General features: G+C 41.1%; 1 protein-coding gene across 1 annotated transcript; it reads right to left on the reverse strand.

The window, feature by feature from the left end:
* Positions 1-115: 115 nt before the first annotated feature.
* On the reverse strand, positions 116-13062 carry limk2 (LIM domain kinase 2). The gene is made up of 16 exons (XM_061279856.1): positions 12880-13062; positions 12632-12728; positions 8121-8256; positions 5620-5729; positions 4818-5003; positions 4573-4678; positions 3789-4000; positions 3541-3727; positions 3362-3448; positions 2959-3090; positions 2419-2475; positions 2223-2288; positions 1964-2138; positions 1835-1890; positions 1576-1733; positions 116-1490 (listed from the first exon to the last, which is right to left on the reverse strand). The coding sequence occupies exons 1-16, from the start codon at positions 12893-12895 to the stop codon at positions 1274-1276; spliced, it is 1998 nt and encodes a 665-aa protein (XP_061135840.1). The 5' UTR covers positions 12896-13062; the 3' UTR covers positions 116-1273.
* Between the last annotated feature and the right edge of the window lie 2320 nt (positions 13063-15382).

Genomic DNA, 15382 nt, shown 5'->3' on the forward strand with positions numbered 1-15382 from the left:
CACCCATGAAATTCTAAGTTATTATTTGAAAAACAAAACGTTTATGAGTTCGAGCAATAAATATGCTGCCTTTGTAGTGTATTCAATTGTATATAGGTTGAAAAGGATTTTCAAATCATTGTATTTTGTTTTTATTTAAATTTCACACAATATCCCAACTTCAACCGAATCCGGTTTGTAAATACACAACTTTAAAAACAGAAACAAGTCAGTGGTCAACAAAGAATCACATTTAACACTAGAACTAACGACCAACACCATTAAACTAATAGTGATGCTTCATCATTTTTGTTTACTCCAAAAAGCGTAAAAGACTGTCACAAAGTAACACCATCACAGTAATCCAGAAGGTAAACTATCGAAATAGTAACACAATGTGCGCTGTCCAAATAAATTCTACAAGACTGAAATTGTATGAGAACAGTTAATAATGTCAGTTTGTTGAGGTGCTATATAAATTGACATATTGTATTGTCAGGGAAGAAAGTTATATTTTGTCCCTAAAAAATACAAATACTATACTGAACTATTATATCAGTGGGTAAACAGCTGTCAGTACCTTGACGCTACTAACCCAGCTAATAAATCAACACCAACAGTCAACTGAAATGTCTAAAATCAAAGATTCCATTAAAAAGAAAAAAAAAAAAAAAGACCTCATATTGAGCCATATGTACAATATCCACACTAAAATGGATGCGAAAATAACAATCCAGTTCTGTACAAAACAGTTTTTAAGGTCATAGTGTCTCAACAAGCCCTTTTTGAAAACTAAAAGCAGCAGGTGATGTACAGTATATGGAAAACATGACTTGGGTGACAGTTTGGCAAACAAAATGTGAGAAACTGCTACAAAAATGTCAAAAGTGCAAACATCGAGCATCAACCTTGCATGGAATTTAATGAGCGGTCCGTCCCCCTTGCCTGCATAAGTGGTGGAAGGAGGGATCCCTCTGCTGGTCAAACTGATCACTGAATTTCCTAAACAATGGCAGAAACGCCAAGTGTTGTAAAAACCTGACTCATCAAATGCGGTGGAGTTTGTGTTTGGAACCAGACTGCGATCGAGCTGCTTCTTGCATTTCTGCGCCGTAAACATTAGAACAAGAACTGCGTGCATTAAATGCATGTGTCATAAGTAACGACTGTTGACCAGAAATACATCTCACACTCACACTCTGAAATGAGAGCGCCCTGGCGGGATGTTTTTCCTCTCGTTGTTCCGTGTTATTGGTGCAGCAGGTCACACATGGCTCGAGAAGAAGGGCCAGTCCTAAGTACCGTTGTCTGACGTCCCGGAGCAGTCAGAGGGGGCGGCTTTGGGGGATTGGGGCTCATCTGGGCTCGGCGCCGGGGAGGAACTGTCTTTGGGCCAGTGGAGTCGACTCAGACTCTGATGGAGTTCGTCTAATTCGGATGGGAGAGGGATGCCCAGCTCCTGGTTGAGGGACAGAGCTTTGAAGCAGTCCTCCAACTTTTGGAAAGGAGGACTAGAAAGGAGAGTAAAACATTAGCCCGTGGATTACTGTATATATATTGTTTTCTTATGACGGATGATTTCAGACGGTGTCTCACCGGTTGTCCGGTGTGAGGTCGCAGCACGCCACAGCCAGCGGGAAAAACGCCGGTGGACAGTCTTCGGGGAGGAACTTCTCCACAAACTTTCCCACATTGAGACCAAAGTCCAGAGTTCTGGGGAGACATTCTGGATCTGCGTAGACCTTTCCGATGATCTGGGTGACAGGATAGGCGGGTGAGGGTCCAAAATTGACAAGTGAGTATTTAACTCAAACCAGGGCAACATTTAATTTAATTTCATTCTGTCAGTCCTCACCTCACAAAGAACAATTCCATAGGAGAATATGTCCACCTTCTCATCATAGCGTTTACCTGAAATCAAAGCAATTGTGGGATTGAGCAACCTCTCTAAGACACCAAAGCACTGGTTTGGCGCAGAACTCACCATTAAGCATCTCCGGGGCCATCCAGTAGGGATTTCCAACCACGGTATACCTTTTTTTCCGGTCACTACGGCGGAACAGCCTCTTCTTGGTGGAGTTCTTTTCAGGTGACGGCTTCACTTTCTCTTCTATGATAAGTCGGGAGAGTCCGAAGTCAGCGACGACCACAGTGTTGTCCTGTTGACAGATTCATTTGGAGTCCAATGTCGATGAACTTGGGAATTTGTGAGTGGAATATGCTTCCAGTATTTTGTCACCTACCAGTTTAACCAGGCAGTTGTGAGAGTTGAGGTCTCGGTGGATGATGCTCATAGAATGAAGGTAGGACTGAAACAAAAGATATTTGGGGGAAGACTGAAAAAAACTTGCACAAAAATGCACATGGAGTCCATCAAGGATTTGTCTTTGAAAGTAAACCCACATTACAATAAGTGCAAAACGCACACAGCAGACTCACCATGCCAGACGCGATGCTCTTTGCGAAGCTCACCCTTTGCTCCCATGGAAACGGATCCTGTTAAGAAACAAAGTAAGACGAATATGAATGGAAACATAATTGCAAAGGGCTTGGCAAAGAAAAGCTTGAACATCAGTAGAAGGACATTTTCATCTTTTTTTTTTTTTTAATTCCTTGCAATTTGAAATACAATTATTTTCTGAAGGTCCACTTCCCATGTATTTTGGACAAACTCAAGCAATGTATTACAAACCCAATATCAAATTTACTGTACATAAATGTTTTAGTCTTTTAGGTTAGGCTTATGCTAAAATAAAGGCAAATGAATGAAGTAATGTGAAATACAGTTAGTCTACTTTAATTTGTTGTTGACTTACTAAAGACTTGCAGTCTTTTATGCATTCACAAAATTCTTCTAGTGTAGCAAAAAAAAAAAAAAAAGTCAGACTGCAATAATAATGCAAACTAAACTGTGGCTTTATCACTTTGATTTTTCATGTTTCTTTAAACAATGGAAACACGTCACTAGTCTAAACTCACAGTGTCTCTGATGAAGTCCTTGAGGGTGCCTCCTTCGATGAACTCCGTAATCAAATTGAGTCTCTTGTCCTTGTACAGTACACCGATGAACTTGAGGACATGAGGATGGTCCAAGCTCCGCATGACTTTCACCTAAAGATTGGTAAGGAAAAAGAAAAAAAGGTGAAGATGATCTCAGTCAGCTAATAGTGAACTTTGACCAGGGAGGAAACAAACATTAAATGTCCAAATAAATTCTTTATAACAAGAGCGGAAATAATGTTCTGCATGCAGCAGAAAACAAAGACATCATTGTTGGAACATGTGGTGCTCTTTTTGTAGAAAACAGGGGAAAAAAAACTACAGGTTGGCACAATGGACTGTTTTGTTTGTGAGGAAGCGCAGGTCTCCTGCAACTCATTACCTCCTTGAGGAAAGTTTTCTGGGTCTCCTCATCGCAGCGAAGCAGCTCCTTCATCACCATCACTTCTCCTGTGGCTTTATGAGTCACCTGCCAGCCCAGCAAAAGAAAACAAGTGCTTGCAACTTCACGATAGTCGAAGGAGGAATCGGTCATTAGGAGAGAAGAGACGGAGGTGGAACCTTGATGGCTTGTCCAAAGAAGCCCTTTCCCAAAACCTCGCCGTGAATGAGGTCGCATGGCCTGAAGATGCGATGAGAGCAGCTACTGGACGACCTCAAAGACTCAGAGCGTCCGAGGTCTCGGGTAATGAAAAGATGCTCATTGGGGGAATTCGGCCCGGGAGATTTGCATATGCTGTTACTCCGTCTGAAATGGACAACATGGTCACTTACATCAACCATACGGTTGTAGTTTTCCCAAGACAAACCTCAATGATCTCCTCTTCAATGTGCTGTGGTCCACGTCAGTCCTCTCCAGGACCGCGTTTGGTGGCGAGGACAGGCGCATGCGGGAGGTCGCCGGGACTCCCAGGTCGTTCCTGGACGATTCCAGTCGGAGCCGATCCAAACGTTGCCTCACCGGGTCATACTCGAGAAGCAGCTGTAACGTTTGACTGGTGCGATGAATGAGGTCACCAACCTAAACAAAACAACAGGTGCCTCAACATTTAGATTTGATCATAAAGATGAATTTGTTGCTTGTATTGCAAAATAAATGGTAAGAGGACCTTGAAAAAAATAATCTCATATTGAATCGCAATCATACTATTTGGGGGGGGGGAGCACAAACGCTAAATATGTCTGTAGCTAAACATTTCTTCTCATGCTGCAAATTCTTCTGAGTTCATTGCACATAAACAGAGGACCACTGTGCTTGTTAAACCGATACGTCACCGGCGTTGTCAATTAAAACTGAGAATCAAACACCAGTGAGAGAAATGTTTGTCTGTGATAATGGTGTGACAGTGAGGCTGTGAGAACACAAAGTCTCAAAGTACTGCAGCTCTTTCTCATAGCACCCTCTCCCTGCTGAAGAATGTACCAACGATGGCTGAATGATTGGAATGGCAAAACTGCCACGTGCAGTTGATACACTAAAAGGGCAGAAGGAATTTCTGCAGGAGGTGAGATGAAACCATAACACTCATTGGAATTAGAATCTACGTCAAGCCTCAGTGAATCTTTTTGGGATGGGCAAATGTGCAAAGTCACCTCTTCCTCCAGCAGTGCCCCCACCGAAACACCGTTAATCTCAAGGATCCTGTCTCCGACGTGGATGGCATTCCGCACCTCGGGACTAATGAGCATCCCTCTGACCCTGGTGGGAATAAAAGGTCACGTATGAGCACATCTGGCTATGATGGAAATAAATAAATAAATAAATAATGCTGATCAGAAATTCAGTGAAAATGTTTCCTGTGCAGAAAGTGCGTGCACCCAACCCGAGCGCCACTCACTCTTTGACTTGGACGCTGGCCAAACCGTTGTTGTCCCGCAGCACCGACACGGAGAAGCCTCTCTTGCCGTTGGCCGCGGAGGGCATTGAGATGAGCGTCACTGTATGGGGGTGGGAGTCCAGGACGGAATCATGCGTGCGCTTTTCCAGCATGGGCGTGAGGATCACCTGCTTGTAGCACTTCCCACTGCGTGCAAAAGCAGAGGGGGGTGAGATTACATGCGCCGACAGGATGCCGTTTCAAGTTGCAGCACTGGAGGGAGCGACACCAATGGAGTCATGGAAAATAACTACGATTAAAGAGGACAACTTTGAATTGAATCCATTCTTAGGAAACCACAAAGAGATTACGAAATATTGTCGTACAATAGAAATGACGGGTTAAGGGTTGGGCTGCTTCCGCCGTGACCTGACCTTGTTTAAGTGGAGGTTGGATGGATGAAAAATTCAATTGTACTTTTACAGAACCTTTACTTTGATGCCATGCATATTTTACCACTGAAAATGCCATATTCATTTAAACTACTAATAATTTACCAATACCTTTATCATTGCTACACTAGGTTTTGTTCAAAGAAACTTTATTCAACCAACAAGAGAAATTCACTGTAGTATTTATAAAAATAAAAAAATAAAAAACAGCAAAGGAGAACTGTCAAATTAAAAATACTGAAAATTTAAAAAAAAAAAGTGGGTTTATATTCCAATGCAGTTGTAAGGTCAGGAATAAGGTAAAAGCATTACAATTAGTTTTTTAAATATATTATATATTGTGGCCCTTTTTGAATAGAAAGGACACTTACCAGTAGAGTTTAGAGCGCTCCACTAAAGCGTAGGTATCCCGGTCCTCAATCACCACCTTGCAGCTGAGACACACAAAGCACTCAGGGTGATACTTGTGTTCTCCAGCCACCTGGAATAACAAACACAAGTGGTTGAATTCTTTTTGCCGCCTTGTGTTTTTGTTTTTCCCCTTCCCAATAAAAGAATGGTCTTGGCACTTCTTGCCGTCAGTGCCGACACAAGGCACAACACCTGCTTCTGTTTCAGCCAGTCTGGAATCTGCCATGATGTCACCGACACGTGAACAACCGTCTCATTTTTCAACACCTGAAAGCGATGGGTCGCATGCAGAATCTTGTTGACGCTTTTATCTTTCTGGAAGATGCTGCACCCCTTGTTGCTCTTTGCGCTCAAGCAAGATGAGCTCATGTCTCACTATGAAATATGGTCGCTAAAGGGTAATGTTGGGACTTGAGCGAAGCAGAAAGTAGCTGTCATTTCATCCTGAGTTTTTCCTCAACCAGCGGCAGGCAGCACCTACTAAAATATGCTCTGGGCCTGATTGACGAAGATCCCAAACGCTCTGGTACTAAATCACATGTTCACTTGTGTGTGCTGTTCACAGCAGGATTAAAATGATGGCGCGCACTGTATTGGACAAAGAGAGTTTTGCATTTTAAAGATTTGGGTTTTAACTTGGGAGATCACTGCAGGCGCAAATGAGGTTGAAAGCAATGAAAAGAATTGCATGACAGGCTCCACGTTAGCGCTAAAATAATTTTTGTTTCTGTTCTTTACCGGAGCGAAGAGGAGCGTTCCTTCTTTGTCATTGCGCTTTTTTTGTTTCCACCTTCTCAACATGATTATCTATGCAAATCACTGCAGTTTGCACCCGACTTTCAGACGCGCTATTTCAACACGCAAAATGTCTGGAGTTTGATTAATCACGTCGCAGGTGAAACACTAATCTATTTAGGTATAATCCTCCCAGACTGCGCAAAATAAACTGCTGGCCAATTTTGCACACTTGGCACACACTAGACTGGGTGTGCCCAGTTTCCATTCCATCTGTTTGTGTGCGCAATCAAGTTTCCTCCAGCCTTATAAGAAGGTTTTTTTCCCCATCAATTTTTATTACAGCTTATTAAAATATATTTAAAATACAAACAGTTGAGAGTACAGTTGTGAGTCAGTGTCAAGAGGATGATGTCAGCATGACAAGAATGACATTTCACTCATTTGTGTGTGAGTCACTTGGCAAGAAAATGAGGCTGCACTTACAATCCGCCTCAGGGTTCACAAAAACTTGGACACTGAGAGGCTTTGATAAAAAAAAGAAAAAAAAAAGAAGCTAATTCTAGATTTGACTAAATAATAAACTATACTAGCACAGTGGTTTCAGTGGTTGGAAGCAACATTACCTTAAGATCTGATTCTGTGTACTGCACGAAATGTCATTTTTCTCCCCTTATTTGTCATTACTCGTTTTAATGCATGGTGCGGGAGCCTATCGTAGCTATTATGTTCTACCCACTATTGCGTAAAACATCCCTAGCCAATATAAATGGAGAAAGAAACACCAGTACACTAAACTATCACAAACAAGGCCGTGAGCTCAATTTCATTTGGATACCCTGCAAGTCGCGAGTTCCAAATGCTTTTTTGTTGACTTTACCGTGCTGCTGCTTCACTACAGAAGACTGAACACGAGGTGGGGCCCCCCCGAAGCACGATCTGAGTGCTGCTGGAGTAGGTCAACCGTGGAGAACTTTTGGTCGAGAATGAGGCCTCAAGGGGGAAGCTGGTTCGCAAATGAGGTTGGCTGATGGCTGCCATGTTGGGCTGCGGCCCATGTAAAACTAGCAGTCGTCTGTAAACGTAATCACCGCAAAAGCATACACTCTCTTGACTTGTAATGTGTGTTCCAGAAAACTGGAACACACCGTGCTTTGACACACTCTGCGGGCATTCTGGTATTATCTAATTAGAGGGGGGGGGGGGGCTCTAGTTTGATGGCGGCAAAGCACACTGGAAGGGGCGTGTATTAGTCTACACTTACAGTTTGACTTTTACAAAATAAGTAGCAGAAGCGATAACAAAAATGCAAGCAATACAAAGAAAGCATTTCAAGATGGCCTCTTATTTCTCAACTCAAATTTGAGTAGTTGAACAAATCACAGCTGTAATAAAATGCTGTTGATAATAATTAAATAATCTTAGGGTTTGTTGCTAATGTCTTGTGACTTTAAATGAAAATGTTTCCAAAACTTCTCATATTGCAACTTAAATTAGGCGTCACATTTTTGTCACTTTTGCAACCACTTGTTTGCAACAAAACATTCAACATTATTTTATGTTAAAATAAAGATGGTTTTCAATAAAAACATGCAAGCATCAAGCGTAATCAAGTGACAATAACATGACGGCAGTTTGTATAATCTTACAGGCATTATATCCAATATTAGGTATCAGCAAATCACGTGGATGTAGTAAGGCAGTACACAGATTGTGTCAGGTTTACCATTGCGGGTCCGGTCATGAGCAGAGCGCATCCGTGACACAGTTCTCCAAACCTCTCCCAGTAGTGTTTGCGACAGTACAACTTGCCATCCTTCTCATAATACCAGTTAGTCAGGTGGTCACAGCACACAGAGCACCTAGCAGGACAGAAACAGGTTGCGTAAGACTTTTGGTTTTGTCTGAATTTGCCTTAAAAGACCAATTAGTGAATGAAATGCAAAACGTGTGACGGTGGAAAGAGCTGCTGCAATGTGCGGCCTTCAAACTTTGATGGTTGACATACCAAAGTTTTATACTGTGTTGAGTTGATAAGGGGGTCCCCGGTTGTTGACATGAGAGAGATTTCAGGTCAGCAAGGTCAGTGAAACCAACGGGTTGTTTATAGAGCACCTCTTATCTACATTAGCCTTTTGCTCCGAGGTGTGAATCTTTTGTAATCCAGGAGAACTGCAACCTCAGTAGTACTGCAGTATCGCAAGCCAGGTTTCAAATAAAACAATTAATGCCACATTACATAAAAATGAAGGTGTGGAAGTTGCAAATTACGGTTAATTCACCATCTGATTGTATCCATAATGTCACCAGGAAGGGTGTAGGCTGGAGGAAGAGGACATTTTGAACCCATAAGTTTAGGGTAAAAAATATTCAAAAAGCAGACCAGTGCAAACAGGGAAGCCGCTGCAGGTCGTGTACGTTCAATAAACGAGATTTACCGGTTAAGCAAAACTGGGCAGCGGCTTTGAATGCCGGAGGACAATCGACTGCGGAGCGCTCTGATAAGGTTACTGAAGGGCTGCTTATTGAAATGGTTTTACACATTGCACATCCTCAAACTAATCTATTTGGATTTATGTCAGCGTCAGGAAATTGTGTTTTGCAAAACTATAACAAAACTTGTTCTATTCTTAAAATTGATACAACGGTTATGGATCCATTCAACGTGTGTGGTCTGAGAACAATTTTAGGGGGAAAAAAAAATTAAAACTCACGACCAACTGGTATTATATAACATTAATTATTATCCTTTGTGACACTTAAAGCCCATTGAAAGGTCCTTCAATCCGTACTGATAACAGGAAGGTGTTCAGAACAAACTCAGGTGGTTCTCCAACGAACAATGTAACAGCCCCAGCCTATAAAAACACAGCAAAGTAAACATTCCCGATTTCCTTGAAGCTGCATTCCTGCCTGCCCGAGTATATTCTTTTGTTTGGAGCATGGCGTGGTAGGTTGCGCGACCTTTAGTTGTGACGTTCTTTGAGGGGAGTGTTTCACCTTTCATGGGATCGTTATCTCAGGGTGTGAGATTGTTGCCATTTTTCTCCAGTACGTGATGAGTGATAAAATTATGTTTCTATTCATATGACAAAAAATGCAATGTAATCCCGGTGGGTCTAGTGACCTTTGATTTCAATTTATGACCAAAATATCTGACAAGGTCATTCAACTATAAAGTCGAGTCTGTAACAATAAAATGAAGTTGGCAAGATTGAAGCTTTTAAACATGTCAACTCAAGCACTTTAGTCTGGTGTTAGCTGTTCCAGCTTGAGGCTCCTGACCAAGCTCTGTCTGCTGCCTGAGGGCCCAAGTCAGAAAGACCTGGACTTTGGGGGCTAATTCCCCATTTTCCCTCCACTGCCAAAATAAGTGGACACAAACTCAGGTTGCGGTTCTCTCTGTAGATCCACATTCTTTATTGTTTACGTGCACACATATGGCTACACTTAGGATGAGCCAGAGGTAAAATCTGCCAGTGGCGGGCGGCTTTGCGCAAGCACGATTTATTTGCAGTCTGTGTCACACGGTCTGTGGCTCGCTCGCCCCCTTTAAAGGGTTTGTTGTAAACTAAATGTGTTTAGTTGAATACACATCTTAATCAGAGGTGTCAAAAACTATTTTGTCACAGGCCACATTCTGGTTATGTTTTTCTAGTTTTGAAATCAGAAGTCAAACAAAATATCTGCCTTGTTCAACTCATTTAAAAAATGATTTGGTAAGGGAAAATGGTTACAATATTACTACATTATTGAAATTGAAATCAAGTTGCAATTTTGGTAGACTTTGGAAAGACGCACAAAGCGGATGAGAAACATGATTTCCTTTTGGGGGTTATATAAAATGATGTGGTGGGCCGAATCTGGCCCTGGGCCTTACATTTGACATCATTGGTGTAACCAAACCAGTCAATGAAAGGAAACTGGAGAACTATGAGAGACACGAACATCGGAAGAAAAGCCCAAACCTGAGCTTTGAAGGTTTGTCCAAGCAGAGATTCTGGACCCAGCCTTTTTTTTCTTAAGGAATGTGAACACTCTGACAGTCCTACACTTCTGATTCCATGTCAGTGTTGTATTGAACACAATATTGCTTTTGAGTGGGTTTGTGCCATGGTGGAGGTCGGATGTATTGCGCAACTTCCCACAGCTCATCTCATGTGGTTCTTCCTTCAATTGCAAACGAGTTGAAACGGCAACAACGTCTTTACTGCTGGTGACCAAAAAGTGAATTGCATTTTTCTTTACCTACCCAATGACCAATCAGTTTGATACAACACCGAATTGGAACAACATTTCTTTTTTAGGCAGGTTAATTTAGGTCATGACTCTTATGAAGGTTACCTCCCACATATTTGCTCAAGAGAGAAAATATCCTATATCGTGCGAAATCCAAACGCAAAAACAGAAAGTTAGACACAAATAACCAAAGAAACAAGCAGCTACGAAAATGACAACAAAAACGATCCCACCTATTTTTCCAATGAAAACCAAAAGAACAGGCAAGCTTCCTTTGCAGCAAGCAAACAAACAAAAGGTTTCACACGGTCGCCGTCTGAGACAGCAGACTCCCATCGCTGAATCGTAGCTGAGGAATGCAGACATAGCGCGGGAGGGTGCTGCTACGTATAGGCCTCAATACTGCCAGGTCGACTGGAACAAAAGTGACATCAGTGTGTAAGAATGTTATACAAGGTGGAGGTGGTCCGTTGGCAGAATGTGGACAATAGCCATCACGTAAAAGCACGCTTAGCTCACTTTGTTATGTCCATCTAATGAGGATACAAATTTCTGACAAAGTGTGTCATTACTGTCACAATGGTGCCATTCTAACAATCCTGCACATTTAGATAAATAATACTGTATCCACCGCACACATCTGATCTGGCATTAGTGTAAAATAGCAAAAGTGGAGAAGTTACAGACAGCATGACATCATGGGTTAGGATGTCAGTAATGAAGCAGCAGCAGGAGAGTATCAGTGGTGAGAGGAACAAGGACAGACTCTGTGGACGTATTGTTCTAGAATAAAAATTTGGCAGGACTGAAATCTGAGGTTTTTTAAGGACAGCGTGGAGTCATTTCATTTCAGTGTTTTGAGATAACACACTTGTTTAATTTGGAACACTCCGCTCTCCTCAACAGTCAAAAACAAAGGTTGAAAGTGCAAAAAAAAAAAAAAAAGCCAAATCAAACATTTTCTTGGATGGTTAGTAGTTTCACACCTAGTGTGAATTGTCTGTGGGTGTGAATGTGACTTAATTTGTGCCCTGCAGTTGCTCGACGACCAGTTCAGGGTCCACCCAGCTCTCCCGTGACCCGTGGAGCAAAGAGGTACGGAAAATGGGTGGATGGGTCAATTGGAAAGTCTCCTTGAGACCAAACAAGTTGTCCACAAGATTATAAAGTAAGGATTTTATGAAAGTATAATGTACGAGTATAATTACATAAGTATAATTAGTAATATAATAATAATAATAATAATAATAAAACGTATTATTATTTATTGTGTTTATTATTTATTCATCACTCTTATTATTTATTGTTTGTGCCTTCTTGTTTTTATATTGTGTCGTTTACTTGTATGTCTATCGTGTACCATGTCTCGTCACCCTGGGATAGAGGAAACGGAATTTCGGTTTCTTTCATGTAAAGAGATTGACAATAAAGCAGACTTTGACAATTATAAAGTATAATTGTCAAGAGTGCTAAAATTGTATTTTAAACCTTTGTATTTTAAATTGACTGTAGCCTAGAGTTAACAGTTTTTTTTAATAGTGAACGTTTCACAGAGTAATTCTTTTACTACAGTTTAGCAGGCAGGTCTTGGAATTTTCTGATCAGATCTCAGGGGGAATCAGTTACTGTTTGCAAACTGCTTGTTAGGCAATGCTCGATGTCGTATGGAACCGCGACCTGTAAATACCACGTTCAACTCCACTTTGTCAATCATTAAAATAAGCACATAGCCTGCATTGCTGAACAGTCTGAACTCAAGCCTGCTGTGCAAGTACAGATTGCCATCAACCATCATGACCAAGTTAATTTGTGTTTAGTCTATGTATGACACACAAGCTTCTTGGATTATCCTCAAGGCCATTTGCGACTAATCCAAAACAGTGACTTGTTGACCAAGGATGTGTATTGTGTCAATGTCACTGCAAAACAATCGGTTCATTTCATGCCATTGGGGTATCTCCCCACATGTGTCTTGCAAGACGTGTATGAGAGACTTACTGGAAGCAGGCGCCGTGCCAAATGTCCTGCAAAACCTTCATGCGGAACGGCTCGTGGACTCTCGTTCCACATCCCGCACAGTAGCATTCGTCTGTACCTACAACAAAGAAATCTTATTTTCAAGAAGACTGCTGCGACGTAAGTGTCAATCAAGTCAAGCAATCCTGTGTAAAAAATATTGCAGCTTCGCGCTCGTGTAGTAAGTATAAATAATTGATCGGCATCTTGAACCTGAACTAACTCCTCACCTTCTGTGTCTTCCATCTGCTCACTTAGGCGAGCGTCGTTGGTATCCTTTTACACCCGTTGCATAATGCAAAAAGCGATCTCCGTGTAGAATTACGCTCCTCGACTCGTAGCTCCCTGTGAAAAAATAAGACTGATATGCAGGATGACTGACGTCATGCTGGCTACAAATTCCTGCGCCTGAAACCGGAAGTGCTCAGGAACAGCACCTGAAAACAGGAGAATACCAGCAGAGTACAACAAAACAACAGTAGTGCCCCCTGCTGGAAAAACGTATAAAGTACACCAACGTAAAATCATCCATCCGTCCGCCCGTTATTGGAAGCGCTTATCCTCACGAGGGTCTCGGGCGCCTATTCCAGCTGAGTTCGGGCAACAGGCAGCGTACACCCTGAACTGGTTGCCAGGCAATCGCAGTGCACACACAGACAAAAAAACATTCACAATCACTCCTAAGGACAATTTAGAGTGCCCAAATATGAATCCTGCCATGCATCTTTGGAAAGTGAGAGGTAACCGGAGTACCTGGAGGAAACCCACGCAGGTATACAAATTTATGCATCCATCCATCCGTCCGTCCATTGTCTATTCTGCTATTTCCACGTTTCAGTAAAATTGGTAATTCGGTCATTACTTTTTCAGGGAATGTCTGTCTGTCTGTCTGTCTGTCTGTCTGTCTGTCTGTCTGACTGACTGACTGACTGACTAAATATCAACACAGCTATACTCCCTAAACAGAGATCCAATGCTAAGAATTTTTCTTTATCTTAATTTTTTTTTTTTTGTCAATGGCAGCCAAAGATTTCCAAAAGGTTATGAGAAATAAATGTATTTATTGTCAGTGGTGGGCCTTGCTGGCCTTGGCACATCCACCTTTGCCCCTTGATGATAAAAAAAACCTTTAATCTTGTTTTCCAGTGTCTGAGAAAGGTTGTTGTTTCTGAGTTAAAGATTGTTCTACATCCATCCAGATTTTATAGTTAAATGTTCCTTTGCCGCGGATGACCAATTTTCAGTTGATGATCAATGTTTGTCCTACATACTTACGAGGACCTTTCTGTTATTGTAAATCTGAAAGAAGGCAGCAGAGAGGTAATCAATCCTAACTAGGAGTGTAACAGAGAACGATTTGAATCGGTAAATTGCTTACCAAATCAAAACATTACATTTTTAAATGGTTGCTTCATTGTCCTATGAATCAAGAGATTCATACAGAATCGTTCTTTCAGGGATTTACATTTCTGATGATTTATTGTTTCTTTGAATTTAATTAACTTGGATTGTTTGGTCTTTGGAGAGCTTTTAAATGTTGCATATTAATAAACATGAGAAACTCTGTGCCATGTTAAATATCATAATTCTACCGAATCGAACAGAGTTGAATCGTTACATTTTTTTACATACGAGCTTGTCGGTTTATTAGTATTATTAGCTTAGCTTTAGAGGTGTGTACAGTATCTGCCTATGTGACAAACACTTGGCAAGTTGTTGAAAAAATAGAACCTATTTGAGTCAAATACGCACAGTGGGTGCCTCCAAGAAGGAAGTGGAGCAGTGTGCTGGAGGACATTTGGCAAAAATAAGCTTCAAAGTAAAAAGCAGGTTCTTGGCCATCGAGTTGGTATCGCAGAACTTCCATGAGGATTCTTATCGTGCTTTCCTTTCCTTTCCTTTCCTTTCCTTTCCTTTCCTTTCCTTTCCTTTCCTTTCCTTTCCTTTCCTTTCCTTTCCTTTCCTTTCCTTTCCTTTCCTTTCCTTTCCTTTCCTTTCCTTTCCTTTCCTTTCCTTTCCTTTCCTTTCCTTTCCTAAGACGAGGCTTTAATAAATGTGTCAGATGGTTTTCATTTCTGTCTCAGATCTGAGACTCTGGGTTTGAGTCCAATATCCTCCCCTATTCCAAAAACATGAAATATTTGTAAGAGAGAAAAGATCAGACATATACGTACATATACATATTGCTGATATTTTATTATATTTGTTTGGTTTATTAGCTCATTTTGTTGTAATCTAAAAGTAATCGAAAGTAATCAAATTACATTTATTTATTGTGACTGTATTGGAATACATTAAATATTGTATTGGAAAACTGTAATATATATATATATACATATATATATATATATATATATATATATATATATATAATGTAATATAATGTATAGAGTTAGAGAAATAAGTTTACAACGTTAATAACATGTAATAGGTTTGCGCAATCTGCAAGTTCTGCATTTGTTTGCTTTGTTGTTGTTTTTAGTCTCCATGGTGCGTTGTATGTGGTAATGTATTTGTATGTCTCTTGCATCTGTTGCAAGAAGCCACAACTTGTGTAAAACACCTTGAGCATAAATATACAAACAGCAAGGCCACATTGAACGATTAGGCCAGATGCTACTGTAGGTCAATGCATCCGCCCTTGGATGTGATACATCTGCCCATGTCTCTCATTCTTTTATCTCTTGCAACCCCCCCTTCTCTCACACCCGGTTGTATTTGTAAAACAGATTG

The sequence above is a fragment of the Syngnathus typhle genome, linkage group LG5 (assembly GCF_033458585.1).
Source record: "Syngnathus typhle isolate RoL2023-S1 ecotype Sweden linkage group LG5, RoL_Styp_1.0, whole genome shotgun sequence".
Taxonomy (NCBI): Eukaryota; Metazoa; Chordata; class Actinopteri; order Syngnathiformes; family Syngnathidae; genus Syngnathus; species Syngnathus typhle.